Consider the following 18,059-nt stretch of genomic DNA (forward strand, 5'->3'; position numbering starts at 1 on the left):
ACGCCCCCCACCCCCGATCTTGGGACCCCCTGGCACCGTGCATCACCCAGCCCTGGGGACCCTCGCGGACCCGGGATCCCCCGCACCCAGGGACCATGCCCTGGGGACCCTCGGGGACACCCACCCCGATCTTGGGACCCCCGGCACCGTGCATCACCCAGCCCTGGGGACCCTTGGGGACCTGGGACCCCCCACCCAGGGACCATGCCCTGGGGACCCTCGGGGACACCCACCCCCGATCTTGGGACCCCCTGGCACCGTGCATCACCCAGCCCTGGGGACCCTCGCGGACCCGGGACCCCCAGATCCAGGGACCCCCGGCACCGTGCATCACCCAGCCCTGGGGACCCTCATGGACCCGGAACCCCCGCACCCAGGGACCCCCCACACCCAGGGACCACGCCCTGGGGACCCTCGGGGACGCCCCCCCGATCTTGGGACCCCTGGCACTGTGCATCACCCAGCCCTGGGGACCCTTGGGGACCTGGGACCCCCGCACACAGGGACCATGCCCTGGGGGCCCTGGGGACCCTCGGGGACCCGGGACCCCCAGATCCAGGGACCCCCGGCACCGTGCATCACCCAGCCCTGGGGACCCTCGCGGACCCGGGATCCCCCGCACCCAGGGACCATGCTCTGGGGACCCTCGGGGACACCCACCCCCGATCTTGGGACGCCCCAGCACCGTGCATCACCCAGCCCTGGGGACCCTCGCGGACCCGGGACCCCCAGATCCAGGGACCCCCGGCACCGTGCATCACCCAGCCCTGGGAACCCTCATGGACCCGGGACCCCCGCACCCAGGGACCCCCCACACCCAGGGACCACGCCCTGGGGACCCTCGGGGACGCCCCCCACCCCCGATCTTGGGACCCGCTGGCACCGTGCATCACCCAGCCCTGGGGACCCTCGCGGACCCGGGATCCCCCGCACCCAGGGACCATGCCCTGGGGACCCTCGGGGACACCCACCCCCGATCTTGGGACCCCTGGCACCGTGCATCACCCAGCCCTGGGGACCCTCGCGGACCCGGGACCCCCCAGATCCAGGGACCCCCGGCACCGGGCCTCACCCAGCCCTGGGGACCCTCATGGACCCGGGACCCCCGCACCCAGGGACCCCCACACCCAGGGACCACGCCCTGGGGACCCTCGGGGACGCCCCCCCCGATCTTGGGACCCCCTGGCACTGTGCATCACCCAGCCCTGGGGACCCTTGGGGACCTGGGACCCCCCACACCCAGGGACCATGCCCTGGGGACCCTCGGGGACACCCACCCCCGATCTTGGGACCCCCAGCACCGTGCATCACCCAGCCCTGGGGACCCTCGCGGACCCGGGACCCCCAGATCCAGGGACCCCGGCACCGTGCATCACCCAGCCCTGGGGACCCTCATGGACCCGGGACCCCCTGCACCCAGGGACCACGCCCTGGGGACCCTCGGGGACACCCACCCCGATCTTGGGACCCCCAGCACCGTGCATCACCCAGCCCTGGGGACCCTCGCGGACCCGGGATCCCCAGATCCAGGGACCCCCGGCACCGTGCATCACCCAGCCCTGGGGACCCTCACGGACCCAGGACCCCTGCACCCAGGGACCCCCCACACCCAGGGACCACGCCCTGGGGACCCTCGGGGACGCCCCCCACCCCCGATCTTGGGACCCCCCGGCACCGTGCATCACCCAGCCCTGGGGACCCTTGGGGACCTGGGACCCCCCACACCCAGGGACCATGCCCTGGGGACCCTCGGGGACACCCACCCCCGATCTTGGGACCCCCTGGCACCGTGCATCACCCAGCCCTGGGGACCCTCGCGGACCCGGGACCCCCAGATCCAGGGACCCCCGGCACCGTGCATCACCCAGCCCTGGGGACCCTCATGGACCCGGGACCCCCGCACCCAGGGACCCCCCACACCCAGGGACCACGCCCTGGGGACCCTCGGGGACACCCACCCCCGATCTTGGGACCCCCGGCACCGCGCATCACCCAGCCCCGGGGCCCCCCCTGCCCCCCCGCGGGACCTCCCCCCGCCAGCGCCCCCTCCCCACGCCCTGACCTCCAGCTGGGGGTGGTCGGGGGGCACCGGGACGAACTGGGGGAGGCTCTTGCTGAACCAGAGGGTGATGGGGCGCTTCATGTTGACGGCGAAGGGCTCGTAGCCCTCCTGCAGCCCGCAGATGCTGAAGAACCGCAGGCTGCCCACCTCCTGCCCCAGGTTCAGCCGCCCCTCCTGCTCCAGCCCCAGGCTGCACACCGGCACGAAGCCTGCGGCGGGGCGGGGGGTCAGCGGGGGGGCCGACCCCCCCCCCAAAAAAAACCCCAACCCCTTCGCCGGACCCCCCGCGCCGCGCCTCACCCTCGCCCACGTCGAAGTCCTTGAAGGCCAGCTCGGAGCCGGCGTCGCTGATGAGGACCTCGCCGTTGAGGGTGAAGGTGATGTGGCTCTCGGTCAGGTCGATCATGCAGCCCACCACGTCCCCCGCCTGCCAGGTCCGGCCGAAGGGCTCGCTGCCCACGTGCCAGCGCTGCGCCTGGGGGGACCGGGGGCGTCAGGGGACCGGGGCGATGGGGACGGATGGGGACCAGGGGGAGCTGGGGCGATGGGGACGGATGGGGACTCAGGGGATGGGGGTGATGGGGACAGATGGGGACCAGGGGGACTGGGGGGCAATGGGGACAGATGGGGACTCAGGGGATGGGGGCGATGGGGACAGATGGGGACAAAGGGGGAGCTGGGGCGATGGGGACAGATGGGGACAAAGGGGGACCGGGGCGATGGGGACAGTTGGGGACCAGGGGGACCAGGGTTGATGGGGACAGATGGGGACAAAGGGGGACCGGGGCTGATGGGGACAGTTGGGGACCAGGGGACCGGGGCGATGGGGACGGATGGGGACAAAGGGGGAGCTGGGGAGATGGGGACAGATGGGGACAAAGGGGGACCGGGGCAATGGGGACAGATGGGGACCCAGGGGGACCTGGGGCGATGGGGACAGTTGGGGACCAGGGGACCAGGGCTGATGGGGACAGTTGGGGACCAGGGGGACCGGGGCGATGGGGACGGATGGGGACAAAGGGGGGAGCTGGGGAGATGGGGACAGATGGGGACAAAGGGGGACCGGGGTGATGGGGACAGATGGGGACAAAGGGGGAGCTGGGGAGATGGGGACAGATGGGGACAAAGGGGGACCGGGGCGATGGGGACAGTTGGGGACCAGGGGGACCAGGGTTGATGGGGACAGATGGGGACAAAGGGGGACCGGGGCTGATGGGGACAGTTGGGGACCAGGGGACCGGGGCGATGGGGACGGATGGGGACAAAGGGGGAGCTGGGGAGATGGGGACAGATGGGGACAAAGGGGGACCGGGGCAATGGGGACAGATGGGGACCCAGGGGGACCTGGGGCGATGGGGACAGTTGGGGACCAGGGGGACCAGGGTTGATGGGGACAGTTGGGGACCAGGGGGACCGGGGCGATGGGGACGGATGGGGACAAAGGGGGACCGGGGGCGATGGGGACAGATGGGGACAAAGGGGGGAGCTGGGGACAGATGGGGACAAAGGGGGACCGGGGTGATGGGGACAGATGGGGACAAAGGGGGACCGGGGCGATGGGGACAGTTGGGGACCCAGGGGGACCAGGGTTGATGGGGACAAAGGGGGACCGGGGCGATGGGGACACAGGGGGACCAGGGGCGATGGGGACAGATGGGGACCCAGGGGGACCGGGGGCACTGGTGGCATTTGGGGCACCTGGGGGACCTGGGGCGATGGGGACCCAGGGGGACCAGGGCCACTGGGGGTCCAGGGACGTTGTGCACGGGTCGCGTTTGGGGACAAGGGGGACCAGGGGCAATGGGGGACCTGGGGGGCTACAGGGGTCCCGGGGGGTCCCCAGGGGGCTATGGGGGTCCTGGGGGCTGTGGAGGTCCCGGGGGTCCCCAGGGGGCTATGGGGGTCCCGGGGGCCGGGGGTCCCGGGGGGTCCTGGGGGTCCCCAGGGGGCTATGGGGGTCCTGGGGGGCTGTGGAGGTCCCAGGGGGCCGGGGGGGTCCCGGGGGTCCCCAGGGGGCTATGGGGTCCCGGGGGCCGGGGGGTCCCGGGGGTCCTGGGGGTCCCCAGGGGGCTATGGGGGTCCTGGGGGCTGTGGAGGTCCTGGGGGTCCCCAGGGGGCTATGGGGGTCCCGGGGGCCGGGGGGTCCCGGGGGGTCCTGGGGGTCCCCAGGGGGCTATGGGGGTCCTGGGGGCTGTGGAGGTCCCAGGGGGCCGGGGGGTCCCGGGGGGTCCCCAGGGGGCTATGGGGTCCCGGGGGGCCGGGGGGGTCCTGGGGGGGCCCCCAGGGGGGCTGTGGGGGTCCCAGGGGGCCGAGGGGGTCCCGGGGGGCCGGGGGTCTCACCCGGTGCCCGTTGAAGACGTAGGCGAGGTCGTCGGCGCCCAGCTCGGTGTCGGGGCGCAGGTGGGGGCGCGCCCAGCCCACCCGCATCTCCCCGGTGGTGACGGCCTCGAACTCGAAGTACCACTTGCCGGCCCGCACCGCGTAGCCCCGCTCCGCCCGGAAGATGCGCGACTTGTCCCCCCGGCCCCGCGGCACCCCCTGGGCGGCTGGGGGGCGCGGGGCGTCAGCACCCCGCACCCGCTGCCGGGCTGGCACCCCTCCCGGCACCCCGCGCCCCCAAGGGCACCCTGCACCCCCAAACGGCACCCTGCACCCTCCCCCTGCACCCCCAAACGGCACCCTGCACCCTCCCCGCGCCCCCAAGGGCACCCTGCACCCCCAAACGGCACCCTGCACCCTCCCCTGCACCCCCAAGGGCACCCTGCACCCTCCCCGTGCCCCCAAACGGCACCCTGCACCCTCCCCATGCCCCCCAAGGGCACCCTGCACCCCCAAACGGCACCCTGCACCCTCCCTGCACCCCTAATGGCCCCCTATTCACCCCCCCGAAGGGCCCCCCACCCCCCAACAGCCCTCCGCCCCCCAATGGCCCCCTGCCCACCCCCCGAAGGGCCCCCGCCCCCTGCCAGCCCCTGCACCCCCAATGGCCCCCTACCCATCCCCCGATGGGCCCCCGCCCCCAACAGCCCCCGCCCCCAATGGCCCCTGCCCGCCCCCCGAAGGGCCCCCTGCCCCCTTGAAGGGCCCCTGCACCCCCAATGGCCCCCTGCCCATCCCCCCAAAGGGCCCCCTGCCCCCCAATGGCCCCCTGCCCATCCCCCGAAGAGTCCCCCAACAGCCCCTGCACCCCTAATGGCCCCCTGCGCGTCCCCTGAAGGGCCCCCTGCCCCCCAGAAAGCCCCCACCTCCCCAAAGGGCCCCTGTACCCCTAATGGCACCCTGCCCCCCGAAGGGCCCCCTGCCCCCCAGTGGCCCCCTGCCCATCCCCACGATGGGCCCCCGCCCCCAACAGCCCCCCGCCCCCAGTGGCCCCCTGCCCATCCCCACGATGGGCCCCCACCCCCAACAGCCCCCTGCCCATCCCCACGATGGGCCCCCCGCCCCAACAGCCCCCACCCCCCAATGGCCCCTGCCCATCCCCCGAAGGGCCCCCCGCCCCCGAAGGGTCCCCCTGCCCCCAATGGCCCCCTGCCCATCCCCCGAAGGGCCCCCTGCCCCCAACAGCCCCCACCCCCCAATGGCCCCCTGCCCACCCCCGAAGGGCCCCCTGCCCCCAACAGCCCCCACCCCCAATGGCCCCCTGCCCATCCCCCGAAGGGTCCCCGCCCCCAACAGCCCCCGCCCCCGAAGGGCCCCGCCAGCCCCCCGCCCCACGCACGGCTCTCCTGGTCGGGGGGCTCGATGTTGTAGCCGTAGCCCAGCAGCGTGCGCACGGCCTGGCACAGGCTGTCCCGGTTCGTCTGCTTGGTGCGCTCGTCCAGCAGGTGGTAGGGCACCAGCCGCGGGTTCCGCTTGTTCTTGATGTCCTGCGGACGGCGGCCCGGGGACGCCGGCACCGTGGGCACGGGGACGTCGCCGGGGCGAGGGGGCACGGGGGCAGCGCGGCCGGGGCGCGGGGGCATCAGCGTGGGCGTGGGGGCATGGGGACAGCACCACCGCGGGCGGGGGGGCATCACCGTGGCCGTGGGGACATCAACGTGGCCATGGGGACATGGGGACAGCACCACCGTGGGCGTGGGGACATGGGGACAGCACCACCGTGGGCGTGGGGACATCACCGTGGGCGTGGGGGCATCACCGTGGGCGTGAGGGCATCACCGTGGGCGTGGGGACATGGGGACAGCACCACCGTGGGCGTGGGGACATGGGGACAGCACCACCATGGGCATGGGGACATCAGCGTGGGCGTGGGGACATCACCGTGGGTGTGGGGGCATCAGTGTGGGCGTGGGGGCATGGGGACAGCACCACCGTGGGCGTGGGGGCATCACCGTGGGCGTGGGGACATGGGGACAGCACCACCGTGGGCGTGGGGGCATCACCATGGGCGTGGGGACACCACCATGGGCGTGGGGACATGGGGACAGCACCACCGTGGGCGTGGGGGCATCACCGTGGGCGTGAGGGCATCACCGTGGGCGTGGGGACATGGGGACAGCACCACCATGGGCGTGGGGGCATCACCGTGGGCGTGGGGACGTGGGGACAGCACCACCATGGGCATGGGAACATCAACATGGGCATGGGGACATCAGCATGGGCATGGGGACATGAGGACAGCACCACCGTGGGCGTGGGGGCATCACCGTGGGCGTGGGGACATCAACGTGGGCGTGGGGACATGGGGACAGCACCACCGTGGGCGTGGGGGCATCACCGTGGGTGTGGGGACATCAACATGGGCGTGGGGACATCAACGTGGCCATGGGGACATCAACGTGGCCATGGGGACATGGGGATAGCACCACCGTGGGCATGGGGACATCAACGTGGGCGTGGGGGCATCACCGTGGGTGTGGGGGCATGGGGACAGCACCACCATGGGCATGGGGACATCAACACGGGCATGGGGACATTGCTGTGGGCATGGGGCCACCACCACCATGAGCATGGGGACACCACCATGGGCATGGGGACACCACTGCCATGGGCTTGGGACACCACCATGGGCGTGGGGACACCACCATGGGCGTGGGGACACCACCATGGGCGTGGGGATATCACTGTGGGCGTGGGGACATGGGGACAGCACCACTGTGGGCATGGGGACATCACCATGGGCATGGGGACTCTGCCGTGGGTGTGGGGACATGGGGACAGCACCACCATGGGTGTGGGGACATCACCATGGGCATGGGGACTCTGCCATGGGTGTGGGGACATGGGGACACCACCACCATGGGTGTGGGGACACCACCATGGGCGTGGGGACACCACCGTGGGCGTGGGGACACCACCGTGGGCGTGGGGACATGGGGACAGCACCACCGTGGGTGTGGGGACATCACCATGGGCATGGGGACTCTGCCATGGGTGTGGGGACATGGGGACAGCACCACCATGGGCGTGGGGACATCACCATGGGCATGGGGACTCTGCCGTGGGTGTGGGGACATGGGGACAGCACCACCATGGGTGTGGGGACATCACCATGGGTGTGGGGACATGGGGACACCATCACCATGGGCATGGGGACATCACCATGGGCGTGGGGACACCACCACGGGCATGAGGACACCACCACGGGCATGGGGACACCACTGCCATGGGCTTGGGGACACCACCATGGGCACGGTGGCCACGGGAACACCACCTCCGGGATCACGGCGACAAGGGGCCACCCCCAGCCCTGACCACGGGGACCAGGGGACGCCCAGCACCCGCGGCCGCGGGACCCCGAGGAACCGCGGCCGTAAGCGAGCGCGGCACGCGGGGGGCACGCGGGGGGCACGCGGGGGGGACGCGGGGCCCGCACCTGCAGGGTGCTGTAGGTCCAGCCCTGCTGGACGCGGTCGCGGGCCCACACGTTGTGCCCGTTCTCGGCCAGGCGGTCGACCAGCGTCAGCTGCGCCGGCGTCAGCTTCACGTGGGCCAGGTCCAGCGGCGCCGGCTTGTACCCGCTGGCCATGGCGTAGCTGCGCCCCGCGGGGGAGAGCGTGGGGACGCTGGCGGGACGCTGGCCGCCCGCCGGGAGCCCGCTGGGAGCCCGCTGGGAGCCAACTGGGAGCCCGCTGGGAGCCCGCTGGGAGCCAACTGGGAGCCAACTGGGAGCCCTAAACTGGGAACCCGCTGGGAGCCCACTGGGAGCCCTAAACTGGGAGCCAACTGGGAGCCCAAACTGGGAACCCACTGGGAGCCCACTGGGAGCCCTAAACTGGGAGCCAACTGGGAGCCCTAAACTGGGAACCCACTGGGAGCCCTAAACTGGGAACCAACTGGGAGCCCTAAACTGGGAACCCGCTGGGAGCCCACTGGGAGCCCTAAACTGGGAACCAACTGGGAGCCCACTGGGAGCCCTACTGGGAACCTGCTGGGAGCCCTAAACTGGGAACCAACTGGGAGCCCTAAACTGGGAACCCGCTGGGAGCCCTAAACTGGGAACCCGCTGGGAGCCCTAAACTGGGAACCAACTGGGAGCCCTAAACTGGGAACCCGCTGGGAGCCCTAAACTGGGAACCAACTGGGAGCCCTAAACTGGGAACCCGCTGGGAGCCCACTGGGAGCCCTAAACTGGGAACCAACTGGGAGCCCTAAACTGGGAACCCACTGGGAGCCCACTGGGAGCCCACTGGGAGCCCTAAACTGGGAGCCAACTGGGAGCCCTAAACTGGGAACCCGCTGGGAGCCCTAAACTGGGAACCAACTGGGAGCCCTAAACTGGGAACCTGCTGGGAGCCCACTGGGAGCCCTAAACTGGGAACCAACTGGGAGCCCAAACTGGGAACGCACTGGGAGCCCCAAACTGGGAACCCACTGGGACCCCAAACTGGGATCCCCCCTCTGGAGAGCCCAAACTGGGACCCCTAAATTGGGATCCCCAAACTGGGACCCCTAAACTGGGACCCTCACTGGGACCCCCAACTGGGACCCCCCTCCAGAGAGCCCAAACTGGGACCCCCAAACTGGGACTCCCCTCCAGACACCCCCAAACTGGGACCCCTAAATTGGGACCCCCAAGCTGGGACCGCCCCCTCCAGACACCCCCAAACTGGGACCCCTAAACTGGGACCCCCCAGCTGGGACCCCCGTCCAGACACCCCCAAACTGGGACTCCCTCCAGACACCCCCAAACTGGGACCCCCAAACTGGGACTCCTCTGGACACCCCCAAACTGGGACCCCTAAACTGGGACCCCCCAGCTGGGACCCCCGTCCAGACACCCCCAAACTGGGACCCCCAAACTGGGACTCCCCTCTGGACACCCCCAAACTGGGACCCCTAAATTGGGACCCCAAGCTGGGACCGCCCTCCAGACACCCCCAAACTGGGACCCCAAAGCCCCCAACCCAGCAACCCCCTGCCAAAGACCCCCAAACCAGTAACACCCCTCTCCCCAAACCGGGACCCCCACCCGCCCCCTCGGGGGTCCCCCCCCACCCCCAAGTGCCCCCCAAGTCCCCCCCCCTCACCTTTGGGGAGTTTGACCTTTTTGAGGTTCTCCTCGGCCTTCTCGTCCGCCATCCCCACGTGGCAGCCCAGCGCCAGCAGGGTCCTGGGGGCAGCGGTGAGGGGCGCCCCAAAACCCAGCCCCGCCGGGGGCACCCCAAAACCCAGCCCCGCCTGATCGGGGGGCACACCACGGGGGGGACCCCAAACCCAGCCCAGCCTGATCGGGGGGCACACCACGGGGGGGACCCCAAAACCCAGCCCAGACTGATCGGGGGGCACAGCACGGGGGACCCCAAAACCCAGCCCAGCCCGGCCGGGGGCACCCCAAAACCCAGCCCCGCCTGATCGGGGGGGGCACAGCACAGGGGGCGCCCCAAAACCCAGCCCAGCCTGGATCGGGGGCACAGCACAGGGGGACCCCAAAACCCAGCCCAGACTGATCGGGGGGGGCACAGCACGGGGGGCGCCCCAAAACCCAGCCCAGCCTGGCCGGGGCACCCCAAAACCCAGCCCCGCCTGATCGGGGGGGGCACAGCACGGGGGGCGCCCCAAAACCCAGCCCAGACTGATCGGGGGGCCCAGCATGGGGGGGACCCCAAAACCCAGCCCAGCCCGGCCGGGGCACCCCAAAACCCAGCCCAGCCTGATCGGGGGGCCCAGCACGGGGGGCACCCCAAACCCCAGCCCAGCCTGATCGGGGGGGGCCCAGCACGGGGGGCGCCCCAAAACCCAGCCCCGCCTGATCGGGGGGGGCACAGCACGGGGGGACCCCAAAACCCAGCCCAGCCTGGATCGGGGGGCACAGCACGGGGGACCCCAAAACTCAGCCCAGACTGATGGGGGAGGCACAGCATGGGGAGGGGGACCCCAAAACCCACCCCCCAACCCTAGCCCAGTTTGGGGGACGGACATGGTGGGGGACACCCCCAAACCCACCCCCAGCCCCAGCCCCCCTGTTGGGTCCCCAGCCCCCCAGCCCCCCGTGCCCCCCACCTCCCCGCAGCCCCCCTCCCTGCAGCCCCCGTGCCCCCACCTCCCCGCAGCCCCCCAGCCTCCTGCTCCCCCACATTCCCCAGCCCCCAGCCCCCGTGCCCCCCCATCCCCACAGCCCCCCTCCCTGCAGTCCCCAGCCCCCGTGCCCCCCACCTCCCCGCAGCCCCCCAGCCCCCGTGCCCCCACCCTCCCGCAGCCCCCCATCCCCGCAGCCCCCAGCCCCCGTGCCCCCACCTCCCTGCAGCCCCCCTCCCTGCAGCCCCCAGCCCCCGCAGCCCCCACCTCCCCGCAGCCCCCCAGCCCCCGTGCCCCCACCTCCCCGCAGCCCCCTCCCTGCAGCCCCCAGCCCCCCGCAGCCCCCCTTCCTGGAGCCCCCCAGCCCCCGTGCCCCCCACCTCCCTGCAGCCCCCCTCCCTGCAGCCCCCCAGCCCCCGCAGCCCCCTCCCTGCAGCCCCCAGCCCCCAGCCCCCTGCCCCCGCACCCCGGCCCCCTCACTTGAGGGTCTCCCCGGCCATCTGCAGGCCAGCTGCGCTCGGGCTCGGGCAGGCGGCCGAAGGCCACCAGGCAGGGTGCAGCCGCCGGCTGTCGTCCCGGATCTGGGGGCCGCGTCAGCCCCCGGGGTGCCCACCCCACAGGGATGGGGGGCACAGCACCCCGGGGGACTGGGGGCTCGGGGGCACTGCACCCCGGGGGACTGGGGGCTCGGGGGGGGCACTGCAGCCCGGGGGATTGGGGGCTCGGGGGGGGCACTGCACCCCGGGGGATTGGGGGTCCCACTGCACCCGGGGGATTGGGGGCTTGGGGGGGGGCACAGCACCCGGGGGACTGGGGGGCTCAGGGGGCTTCACTGCACCCCGGGGGACTGGGGTCCCACTGCACCCCGGGGGATTGGGGGGCTCGGGGGGCACTGCACCCCGGGGGACTGGGGGCTCGGGGGGGCACTGCACCCCGGGGGATTGGGGGTCCCACTGCACCCGGGGGACTGGGGGTCCCACCGCACCCCGGGGCCCCCGACTCACGGGCCCGTAGGCCCAGCCCTGCTCGATGCGGGTCAGGGCCCACAGCTCGTGGATGTTCTCCGCCAGCTTCTCCCGGATGCGCGCCAGGTGGGGGGCAGCACGATCTGGGGGGCCACGGGCGGGGGTGGGCACAGCCCCGGGGGACCCCGAAACCGGCACCCCAGCCCCCCAGCTCCAGCACCCCGAACTCCCGGCCGGGCACCCCGGCCCCCTCCATCTCCCCGCACCCCAAACCCACCCAAGCCCCCCCGAGCCCCATCCCAGCACCCCCAAACCCCCCATCTAAGCCCCCCCGTGCCCCCAGCACCCAAATGCCCACCCTAGCACCCTCAACCCCCAATCCAAGCCCCCAAACCCCCCAAGCCCCCCAAATCCCCCATCCAAGCCCCACAACACCCAAACCCCCACCCAAGCCCCCAAACCCCACTCAAGCTCCCCAGGCCCCCCAACTCCCCCCGAGCCCCCAAACCCCCCAATCCCCCATCCAAGCCCCCAGCACCCCAAACCCCCACCCAAGCTCCCCCAAAACCTCCACCCAAGCCCCCCCAACTCCCCCCAAACCCCCATCCAAGCCTGAGCACCCCAAACCCCACCTAAGCTCCCCCGACCCCCCCAAGCCTCCCCAGAGCCGCCAAACTCCCCCCAGCCCCCCAAACCCCCATCCAAGCCCCTCAGCACCCCAAACCCCCACCCAAGCCCCCAAAACCTCCGCCCAAGCCCCCAAGCCCCCCACCCAAGCCCCCCAAACCCCCAGCCCCCCAAAGCCCCCATCCAAGCCCCTCAGCACCCCAAACCCCCACCCAAGCCCCCCAAGCCCCCCACCCAAGCCCCCCAAACCCCCAGCCCCCCAAACCCCCATCCAAGCCCCTCAGCACCCCAAACCCCACCCAAGCCCCCCAAAACCTCCGCCCAAGCTCCCCAAGCCCCCCACCCAAGCCCCCCCCAAACCCCCAGCCCCCCAAACCCCCATCCAAGCCCCTCAGCACCCCAAACCCCCACCCAAGCCCCCCAAAACCTCCACCCAAGCTCCCCAAGCCCCCCACCCAAGCCCCCCAAACCCCCCAGCCCCCCAAACCCCCATCCAAGCTCCCTCAGCACCCCAAACCCCACCCAAGCCCCCAAAACCTCCGCCCAAGCCCCCAAGCCCCCACCCAAGCCCCCCAAACCCCCAGCCCCCAAACCCCCATCCAAGCCCCTCAGCACCCCAAACCCCCACCCAAGCCCCCCAAAACCTCCACCCAAGCCCCCAAGCCCCCCACCCAAGCCCCCCAAACCCCCAGCCCCCCAAACCCCCCATCCAAGCTCCTCAGCACCCCAAACCCCCACCCAAGCCCCCAAAACCTCCACCCAAGCCCCCAAGCCCCCCACCCAAGCCCCCCAAACCCCCAGCCCCCCAAATCCCCCATCCAAGCTCCTCAGCACCCCAAACCCCCACCCAAGCCCCCAAAACCTCCGCCCAAGCCCCCAAGCCCCCACCCAAGCCCCCCAAACCCCCAGCCCCCCAAACCCCCCATCCAAGCCCCTCAGCACCCCAAACCCCACCCAAGCCCCCAAAACCCCCACCCAAGCCCCCCAAACCCCCATCCAAGCCCCTCAGCACCCAAACCCCACCCAAGCCCCCAAAACCTCCGCCCAAGCCCCCCAAACCCCCTGCTCCCCCCCCCCCCCACCTGGAGGGTGTCGACGGGGCAGGGGGTGAAGGCGGTGTGGGGCAGGGCCTGGGTGGGCCCCAGGAGGCTGCGGGTGCCGGGGGGCCCCTCGCCCCGATACGCCTTGATGGGCTCCAGGCGCAGGCGCTCGCGGGGCAGCAGGGCCTGGGCGCAGGGCGAGTACCCGGGGGGGGGGCAGGGACCGGAACTCCCCGTGGCGGCCCCCCAGCAGGAACCGCAGCCTGGGGGCACGGGGGCGGTGGGCGACCCGCCGGCACCCCCGGACCCGCGGCGGCCCCGCGGCAGCCCCACGGCATAGGAATGGCAGCCCCACAGCCCCACAGCCCCCCAGCACCCCCTCAGCATCCCCATGGCACCCCCCCGACATCCCCATGGCATCCCCATGGCACCCCCGGCACCCCCCAGCCCCACAGAACCCCCAGCATCCCCATGGCACCCCTGGCACCCCCGGCATCCCCCAGCCCCACAGCACCCCCAGCATCCCCATGGCATCCCCACGGCAGACCCATGGCATAGGAATGGCATCCCCATGGCACCCCCCAGCCCCCCAGCATCCCCATGGCATCCCCATGGCACCCCCAGCCCCACAGCACCCCCAGCATCCCCATGGCATCCCCACGGCAGACCCATGGCATAGGAATGGCATCCCCATGGCACCCCCCAGCCCCACAGCACCCCCAGCAACCCCACACCATCCCCACGGCAGCCCCATGGCACCCCAGCCCCCCAGCATCCCCATGGTATCCCCATGGCACCCCCCAGCCCCACAGCACCCCCAGCAACCCCACACCATCCCCACGGCAGCCCCATGGCATCCCCCAGCACCCCCCAAGTCCCCCAGCATCCCCCACCTCACAGCAGCCCCCAGCAGCCCCCAGCACCTCCATGGCACCCCCAAGCCCCCAGCATCCCTCCAGCACCCCACAGAAACCCCCCAAGCCCCCCAGCAGACCCCCAGCACCCCCCCACATCCCCTAGCACCTCCCCAGCCCCCAGCACCCCCCAGCTCACAGCACCCCCATAGGACCCCCAAGCCCCCACCACCTCCCCAGCAGCCCCCAGCACCCCCATGGCATCCCCCAAGACCCCCAGCACCCCAACCCCCCCAGCACCCCCAACCCCCCAGCACCCCCCAGCACCCCCCAGCACCCCCCAGCCCCCCCAGCAAGCAGCGTACCGCAGACCCCCGGGGACCCTCCTCACCCCCCTGCCCCGTCCCCCCAGAACGGGGGGGGACACACGACCCGCCCCCTGCGCCCCCGCGCCCCCCCAGCCTCACCTGACGCCGGCGGAGAAGCTGGCGACGGGGGAGAAGAGGGTGTCGAGGTTGAAGCCCTCCAGGACCCCCTGGACGGGGCAGCCGTTGATGCGGAAGGAGGCGCTGGGGACCCCCAGGTCCAGGCAGCAGCTGACCACGTCCCCGGCCCCCAGCGCCCGCCGCTGCGGCGAGGCCACCGCTCGGGCCACCCCCCCTGCGGGACAGGCCGTGACGCTGGGGACACGCCGGGGGACGGGACAGGGGATGGAGGATGGGGGACACACCAGGGGACACGCCGGGGGATAGGGGACGTGCCAGGGGACACGCTGTGGTGCATGCTGTGACACTGAGGACACGCCGGGGACGGGACACACCAGGGGACACGCTGTGGTGCATGCTGTGACACTGAGGACACGCCGGGGGACGGGGGACGGGGACACGCGAGGGGACACGCTGTGGTGCATGGCGTGACACTACGGACGTGTCAGAGGACAGGGGACATGCCGGGGAACACGCCGTGGTGCATGCTGTGACGCTGGGGACACGTCGGGGACAGGACAGGGGATGGGGGATGGGGAACATGCCAGGGGACACGCCAGGGGAGGGGCACACACCAGGGGACACGCTGTGGTGCATGCCGGGACACTGAGGACACGCTGGGGCACGGGGGGCATGCCAGGGGACACGCCGTGGTGCATGCCAGGACACTGAGGACACACCAGGGGATGGGGGACACGCCAGGGGACACGCTGTGGTGCATGCTGTGACACTGGGGACACGTCGGGGGACAGGACAGGGGATGGGGTATGGGGGACACGGCGGGGGACACAGCGGGGGACAGGGATGTGCCAGGGGACACGCCATGGTGCATGCTGTGACACTGGGGACACGTCGGGGGACGGGGGACACACCAGGGGACACGCTGTGGTGCATGCCGGGACACGGCGGGGGACACAGCGGGGACAGGGGATGTGCCAGGGGACACGCTGTGGTGCATGCTGTGACACTGAGGACACGCCGGGGACGGGGGACACACCAGGGGACACGCTGTGGTGCATGCTGTGACACTGAGGACACGCCGGGGGACGGGGGACACACCAGGGGACACGCTGTGGTGCATGCTGTGACACTGAGGACACGCCGGGGACGGGGACGGGGACACACCAGGGGACACGCTGTGGTGCATGCTGTGACACTGAGGACACGCCGGGGACAGGGGATGGGGGCCAGGGGACACGCTGTGGTGCATGCTGTGACACTGAGGACACGTCGGGGGACATGCCAGGGGATGGGGGACACTGGGGACACGCCAGGGGACACGCTGTGGTGCATGGGGACACTGAGGACACGTCGGGGGACAGGGGACACACCAGGGGACACGCCATGGTGCATGCTGTGACACTGGGGACACGTCGGGGGACGGGGGACACACCAGGGGACACACTGTGGTGCATGCTGTGACACTGAGGACACAGCGGGGACAGGGGATGTGCCAGGGGACACGCTGTGGTGCATGCTGTGACACTGAGGACACGCCGGGGGACGGGGGACACACCAGGGGACACGCTGTGGTGCATGCTGTGACACTGAGGACACGCCGGGGACGGGGGACACACCAGGGGACACGCTGTGGTGCATGCTGTGACACTGAGGACACGCCGGGGACGGGGGACACACCAGGGGACACGCTGTGGACACTGAGGACACGCCGGGGACAGGGGACACGCCAGGGGACACGCTGTGGTGCATGCTGTGACACTGAGGACACGCCGGGGGACGGGGGACACACCAGGGGACACGCTGTGGTGCATGCTGTGACACTGAGGACACGCCGGGGGACGGGGGACACACCAGGGGACACGCTGTGGTGCATGCTGTGACACTGAGGACACGCCGGGGACGGGGGACACACCAGGGGACACGCTGTGGTGCATGCTGTGACACTGAGGACACGCCGGGGGACGGGGGACACACCAGGGGACACGCTGTGGTGCATGCTGTGACACTGAGGACACGCCGGGGACGGGGACACACCAGGGGACACGCTGTGGTGCATGCTGTGACACTGAGGACACGTCGGGGGACATGCCAGGGATGGGGGACAGGGGACACGCCAGGGGACACGCTGTGGTGCATGCTGTGACACTGAGGACACGCCGGGGGACAGGGGACGCACCAGGGGACACGCTGTGGTGCATGCTGTGACACTGAGGACACGTCGGGGGACATGCCAGGGGATGGGGGAAAGGGGAGACACCAGGGGACACACCAGGGGACATGCAGTGGTGCATGCTGTGACACTGGGGACACGTCGGGGACAGGACAGGGATGGGGTATGGGGGACACGGCGGGGGACACGGCGGGGGACAGGGGACACACCAGGGGACACGCTGTGGTGCATGCTGTGACACTGAGGACACGCCGGGGGACAGGGGATGTGCCAGGGGACACGCTGTGGTGCATGCTGTGACACTGAGGACACGCCGGGGGACAGGGGATGTGCCAGGGGACACGCTGTGGTGCATGCTGTGACACTGAGGACACGCCGGGGACGGGGGACACACCAGGGGACACGCTGTGGTGCATGCTGTGACACTGAGGACACGCCGGGGGACGGGGGACACACCAGGGGACACGCTGTGGTGCATGCTGTGACACTGAGGACACGCCGGGGACATGCCAGGGGATGGGGGACACGCCAGGGGACACGCCGTGGTGCATGCCGTGACACTGGGGACACGTAGGTGGACAGGGGACACAACAGGGGACACGCCGTGGTGCATGCCGTGACACTGGGGACACGTCGGGGGACATGCCAGGGGATGGGGGACAGGGGACACACCAGGGGACACGCTGTGGTGCATGCTGTGACACTGAGGACACGCCGGGGGACGGGGGACACACCAGGGGACACGCTGTGGTGCATGGCGTGACACTACGGACGTGTCAGAGGAGAGGGGACACGCCGGGGAACACGCCGTGGTGCATGCCGTGACACTGAGGACACACCGGGGGACAGGGGACATGCCAGGGGACACGCTGTGGTGCATGGCGTGACACGGGGGACACGCCGGGGGACGGGACAGCGGATGGGGGACAGGAACACGCCGGGGACAGGCCGTGATGCTGGGGACACGTTGGGGGACATGACAGGGGACAGGGGACACACCAGGGGACATGCTGTGGTACATGCTGTGACACTGGGGACATGTCGGGGGACGGGGGACACACCAGGGGTCACACTGTGGTGCATGCTGTGACACTGGGGACATGTCAGGGGACATGCCAGGGGATGGGGGACAGGGGACACGCCGGGGAACACGCTGTGGTACATGCTCTGATGCTGGGGACACGCCGGGGGATGGGGGACACACCAGGGGACACACAACAGTATCAGGGGACACAACAGGGGACACACGACGGTATCAGGGGACACGCCAGGGGACACACGGCGGTATCAGGGGACACACGGCGGTATCAGGGGACACAACAGGGGACACACAGTGATATCAGGGGACACAACAAGGGACACAGGGCGGTATCAGGGGACACACAGTGATATCAGGTGATACACCAGGGGCCACACGGCGGTATCAGGGGACACACCG

General features: G+C 71.5%; 1 protein-coding gene across 1 annotated transcript in view; it reads right to left on the bottom strand.

The window, feature by feature from the left end:
- The window catches only part of RYR1 (ryanodine receptor 1), a 128,129-nt gene that overhangs the window by 79,148 nt on the left and 30,922 nt on the right, over positions 1-18,059 (bottom strand). Inside the window, 12 exon segments of the mRNA XM_072848771.1 lie at positions 2,063-2,271; positions 2,363-2,537; positions 4,403-4,608; positions 5,781-5,928; positions 7,878-8,039; positions 9,533-9,614; positions 11,000-11,100; positions 11,524-11,618; positions 11,621-11,627; positions 13,194-13,367; positions 13,369-13,414; positions 14,473-14,665. Coding sequence (XP_072704872.1) covers positions 2,063-2,271; positions 2,363-2,537; positions 4,403-4,608; positions 5,781-5,928; positions 7,878-8,039; positions 9,533-9,614; positions 11,000-11,100; positions 11,524-11,618; positions 11,621-11,627; positions 13,194-13,367; positions 13,369-13,414; positions 14,473-14,665 — 1,598 coding nt within the window.

This window comes from Ciconia boyciana, chromosome 33 (genome assembly GCF_034638445.1).
Source record: "Ciconia boyciana chromosome 33, ASM3463844v1, whole genome shotgun sequence".
NCBI classification, from domain to species: Eukaryota; Metazoa; Chordata; class Aves; order Ciconiiformes; family Ciconiidae; genus Ciconia; species Ciconia boyciana.